Source organism: Orycteropus afer, unplaced genomic scaffold (assembly GCF_000298275.1).
Source record: "Orycteropus afer afer isolate SDZICR_OR568_19922 unplaced genomic scaffold, OryAfe1.0 scaffold00477, whole genome shotgun sequence".
NCBI lineage: Eukaryota > Metazoa > Chordata > Mammalia > Tubulidentata > Orycteropodidae > Orycteropus > Orycteropus afer.
The window spans coordinates 2,175,792-2,181,895 of NW_006922064.1; the positions used below are offsets into that span (position 1 = coordinate 2,175,792).

At 37.1% G+C, this 6,104-nt stretch overlaps 1 protein-coding gene across 1 annotated transcript in view; it reads left to right on the forward strand.

The window, feature by feature from the left end:
* Window positions 1-207: 207 nt before the first annotated feature.
* Window positions 208-6,104, forward strand: part of LOC103209129 (serine/threonine-protein kinase Nek1-like) — a gene marked incomplete at its 3' end in the record, with an annotated part of 135,627 nt that continues 129,730 nt past the window's right edge. The window contains exons 1-2 of the mRNA XM_007954908.1: window positions 208-324; window positions 813-909. Of these exons, the coding sequence (XP_007953099.1) occupies window positions 208-324; window positions 813-909 (214 nt within the window). The remainder of the gene's footprint in view (window positions 325-812; window positions 910-6,104) is intronic.

Sequence of the window (6,104 nt, forward strand, 5' to 3'; positions counted from 1 at the left end):
ATGAGAGGAATTGTGATAAAGCGTAACTTTCAGGAAAGATTTTAAATATCCTTTAAGTTAGAAAATTACTAAGGAATTAGAATTAGAATTAAATGTTATAATATTCTATTATTATGTTGTAATAGAAGACACCCTTTATTTAACTGTTATCTTTTTATATCTAGCACTTCTGTAAGGATGCCTTAGAATCCTTACAGAATAAGAACCATGGAGAAGTACGTTAGACTACAAAAGATTGGAGAAGGTTCCTTTGGAAAAGCCGTTCTTGTTAAATCTAAAGAAGATGATAGACAGTATGTTATCAAGGAAATTAACATCTCAAGTGTAAGTTTTCATTCTTTTTTTTTTGATATGCTTTCTCTCTTCTGTGAGTTTTTTTCCTCCTAATCATCACACTCAGATGTTTGCTTCATATTTTTAGCCTGGATATGCAAGTAAGCATCTGGCTAAAATAGGGCCTATTGTTAAAAAAAAAAAAAAAAAAAAAAAAGCAATGTATAACTTAAACTGAAAGATCACCATAATCCTACAGAGAACCACTAATTTCATATATTTCATATATTTTCTATGATGTGTGCTTGTGTGTATGTATTTACAAAAATAAATACCTGCTGTTCTGTATCAATGTAGTTTGAACATTTAAAAATGTTTATACTTACAGATGCAACTCATTCTTTTTAACTTCTTGTTTTATTTTGTTGTTTGGATTGTACTTATTGGTATCAGTATTTACTTAGCCATTCCCTTATGGATGGACTTTTAAGTTGTTTTTTGATTGTTTAATTTAATATCTTTTTTTCCTCCCATTTAAGATGTCCAATAAAGAAAGAAAAGAATCAAGGAGAGAAGTTGCAGTGTTGGCAAACATGAAGCATCCAAATATTGTCCAGTATAGAGAATCATTTGAAGGTCAGATAAATTTTACAAGAGAGTTCAAAAGAATTCTTAAGCCCTTAAACCAGCCATATAATTTGATTATATTCTCAGGAAGAGTATCATTTTGCTTCAGTATCATATGTGATGGCCATCAGCTGAATTCTAGGATAATACTGACACCACACTATCCCTGTGAAGTTTAAGACCAGCTTACTGTACTATGATTGCTTAACAGCAAGCAGTGTGGGAAGTGAAAGAATAGGGACAAAGCAAGAAAGGTATGTCTTTTTAAACTCCAGGTGCTACCACACTGAGAAAATAATTCTGATCTCCAGAAAGTGTCCTACCTATTAGTGTACCCCTGTACCTCATTCTTATGTTACTGAAGTATACTAAAAATGTTCTCAGGTTCTTAAAATGTTATAACTACAAGTGCTTTTTTAGAAGTATATTCCATTGTATTCAGTAATGAAGGGATTAAGATAGCCAAACTTCTTTAAAGGCAGATAAGAGTGGTTTATTAAAGTCTTATCCAAATATCAGTCCAATAATTACCATAAATCTCTATAATTTATAAAGTAGAAAGTTACTCTAGATCAAAAGTAAAAGACAGTTTAAGTGACTGTTTCAGGGTCACAGCACAGATCTGTTTCATAGTCTGAATTAGAGCCAAGGTGTCTGTTTCCAGATGAATTCAGTGTCTACTTAAGTAGAACACACTCACACACAAACACACACATTTCAGGTAAGGAGTTATGTTACAAGGTACTCTGTTTATTTTCATATTGGCAGTGAAATGAAGATTTATGTCACATGAACTAGAATACAATTTTAAGTAACTTTTCTATCCCAGGACTTTGAATTTCCTTTATCTTTCCCCTAATGTCTATTCTTCAGTTTTTTGTTTAACTTTTTCATCACCAAGATTTTAATATTTCAAGTTTAAAAGTTTTCGATGCATGTTGACAAATACTACAACAGATTTGTGTTTTTGTTCAGTGTTGTACTTTGAACATAGAGACATCTAAATGACTGAAAAGGGGTGGCACATTCTTTTAATAAGGTTTTATTATTACTACTACTTAATTTTAAAGGAATATGTGCCATGATAAACATAGAAAGTATAGACATTATGAACTAAAAGTTAAGTTCTCTGTTCCTTCTCATTACACTCTCATTCCCACCCCATAGGGATATAAGCATTGTTAGCAATTTGGTATTTATGTATTACGTATGTTTTGGTTACCTTGTGCTGCTCTGACAGGAATACCAGAAATGGGATGGCTTTAACAAACATAAGTATATTCTTACAATTTGGAGGCATTAAGTCTGAGTTCAGAGTGCCAGGCTCTAGGGTCTGGGTTAAAGCCCTTCAACCTTGGGCTTCAGCTCTGCCTCTTGTTCCTGGCCCATGGAAGCTGGAGGCTTTTCTTCACTCAGCTACTGGCTGCTGAGGCTAACAAGCCCAGGGTCAACAAATATAATGGCAGAGTCCCAGTGTTACCAAACTACATGGCAGGCCATTAATTCAAGTCCATTGAAAGTCCCAAGGTCAGCAGAGCATGGCAGGCTGCTGAACAATGACATGGCTACATACAGGGTTCAAGCATGCCACAAATTAGAGACTGTTCCCCAAGGCTTCTCCTTATATATGGAAAGCAGACCACATCCCTAAGGCAGCTACTCAGTTCCTACTGTTTGCAGTAGATTCCACTCTCATCATGGGGAATACTATATCCAGCTGCCCAGCCACTTAACCAGGCCCAGCCAAGTTGACACACAAATTAACTACCACACTGTATTTTCTATACCTATATGAAACAAACATATGTAACTATTTAAATTTAAAAGCAAATGGCATTATATGTAATTTTATGTTTTTTCTTTTCACTTTTTACTTACATCTCATGGACTGCTTTGTCATCTATTATACACATCATTTTTATAGCAGTTTTGTAGCTACAGTGTATCCCACAGTACGTATTGCATGACGTTATCACAATTTGCTTGGCTAGTTTTCTGTTATGCTCATTTAACTTGTTTTTAGTTTTCCCACTAAATGTTATAGATAATGTTTTACTAAATATCTTCATACAGGTGTCTTTGTCTATTTCAGCAGTATCTCTGTAGAATGGAATAGTTAGATTGAAGGCATACTTAATAGTTCAGCCTGTCTACCCATCTGTCCATCTGTATACCCATGTTTGCCTTCACTGACAATGCAGTACTGTATGTGCATCTCATAAGATTCCAACTCTGGCTTATAAATTCATCCTAAAATTTCTGTAGTGTAACTTTATTTGGTGATACTATATTTCTGTCCCTATTTCTGCCTTATCTGAATAATCATCTCATTTTATGCCATGTCACCCTTTGAATTTCTCTTCAGTTTCCCATAGAGCTTTTGGGAACTCTAAAACACAAATATTTAATTACTCCTTCCAAAACAAAACAAAACAAAACAAAAACCAAATATTTAATTACTCCTTAGAACTATTAAAAATAATTTACATACATAACATTTTTAAATTTGTCAAAGAAATAAACGAATTGGTTAAAAAATATATATCAACTTTGACAATATTTTTAATGTGTTAATGAAAGATGAGGAAAGTTAGTGTATTTTCCATTCCTCCCCACTGATTTTTGTTAATATATATGTGGTAGTGCAGCAGTTAAAGCATTCAACTGCTAACCAAAAGGTCGGTGGTTTGAACTTACCAGCCATTCCACAAGAGAAAGATGAGGCGGTCTACTTCTGTAAAGATTTGAAGCTTTGAAACTTTATGGGGGCAGTTCTATTCTGCCCTAAGGGTACTGGTTTGAGTTAGAATTAACTTGAAGGTGGGTTTTATATATGGTAAAAGTAACATTTATTTTTTTGTTCTGAAATCATACATTTTTCAGTTTAGTATTTATTTGTTGTTGCCACTCCTTGGAAGGAAGGTTGGTCAATTTACTTCTGTAGTGATTCCGCCTGGTAAACCCAAGGAGAGGTCTCTATGAGTCAGGTCTGACTTGAGGGCACATAACAACAACAACATTAGTTCTATAATTGTTGTTGTTGTTAGGTGCCCTTTGAGTCCATTTCTTACTCAAAGTAGCCCACGTAACAAAGTAAAACTATGCCGTAAGGTTTTCTTGAGTAAAATTTTTTTTTTTATTGGGATTTGGGTGAAAATTTACAGAGCAAATTCACTTTCCATACAGCAGTTCACATGCACTTTGTCTTATAACATTGACCACAATTCACCACAATGCAACAGCTCCCCTCCCACTTCCTCCCGACCATCACCTCTTCCCTGTGTCCACCCCTGCCCCATGAACTATCTCCCTATGAATAAACAGCCCTTCTTTCTCCCATGATTGTTCTCTCTAAGGAGTGTATTTACCTCAGGTAAATGTTCAACTCCTATGTCTGTCTTTTCCTTGGCTGTAAGCCACAGTGTGGGTTCAATTCCAGACATGAAGGGCAGCTAGGGGCTATGTTTCAGTGGTTCCACCAGGCTCTATCAGTCCAGCAAACCTGGTATCCTCCTCCCTTTTTTTTTCCAAATGCTTTTGAGTTTTGTTTCACATTGTTCTCCCTCTCTATTCAGGTTCTCCTACATAGATCCCCCTCCAAGTGGTTGACATTGGAAGCCGAGCACCATCTACTCCTTCTGGTCTCATAGTCGTATAGGCTGTGGATCGCATGGTGTACCAGTCGCTAGAACTAATTCTTTCCATAAATCTTTGGTTTTCTTCATTCTTATTTGCTCTGGAAGATGAGAGACCCATTGTTGCATCTAGATGGCTGCTTGCAAGCTTTTAACATCCCAGTCATACTCGCCAAATTGGGAGCTCTGGTAGCATAGTGCCTAAGGCACTTGACTGCTAACCAGAAGGCTGGCGGTTCAAACCCATCAGCCAGTCCTCGGAAGGAAGATGGGCAATCTACTTCCATAGTGATACTTCCTTGGAAACCCAAGGAGGGGTCGCTATGACTCAGGTCCGACTCGACAGCACATAACAACAACAACTCACCAGAGTAGGAGGTGGAACAATGTTTTGTGTAGTATGTTATGCCAATTCAACTTGATGTCCCCTGTGACTATGGTCCCGAGCCCACAGGTTCAACTACTCAGGCCCTCTGGGTAGCTGGCTGTGACCAAGCAGTGACTACAGCCTTGTCCCTTGTCAGCTCTACTATATACCTGGGAATTCAGATCATACAAATAACTTATAGGACCATTGTCTGCCAACCCTATACATGGTCTTGGGTACACTCCCCACTTCATAGACATACTTAATAGTTCAGCCTGTCTACCCATCTGTCCATCTGTATACCCATGTTTGCCTTCACTGACAATGCAGTACTGTATGTGCAACAGGGTTCATCTTTGTTGTCTGTACCTCCCATGTACTTCTCTCTTCTTCCTCTTCCTCAATGCCACCATGTTGATCACTTATATTTGGTACATTGCCCTCTCTTCACCCAAATCAATACTTATCTCTACCTATCTAACAGTCTTGCCTCCCCTCCCTTTCCACCCCTAATAGCCAACAAAGAAAATTTCCTTCCACAGATAAACCTTTCCTTGATTTTTACAATAATGGACTGATATGTTACTTGTCCTTATATGATTGACTTATTTCACTCAGCGTAATGTCCTCCAAGTTCATCCACGTTATGTGATGTTTCCCAGATTCTAGGCTATTCTTTAGGGTTGCATAGTATTCCGTTGTGTGTATGTACCATAGTTTGGTTATCCATTCCTCAGTTGATGGACACCTAGGTTGTTTCCAACTTTTGCTTATTGTAAATAGTGCTGCAATGAACATGGGTGTGCATATGTGTTTTTGTCATGGCTCTCACATCTTTAGGATATATACCTGGTAGTGGAATGGCTGGATCAAATGGTGTTTCTATTCCCAACTTTTGAAGGAATCGTCATACTGCTTTCCACAATGGTTGTACCATTTTACATTCCCACCAGCAGTGTATGAGAGTCCCAATCTCTCCACATCCTTGCCAGCATTTGTTATTTTCTGTCTTGTTGAACTTTGGTACCAATGCTGGGGCAAGATGGTATCTCACTGTTGTTTTGATTTGTGTCTCTCTAATGGCTAATGATCATGAGCATTTCTTCTTATGTTTGTTGGCTGCCTGAATATCCTCCTTGGTGAAGTGTCTATTCATGTCTTCTGCCCATTTTTAATTGGATTATTTGTCTTTTTGTTATTGA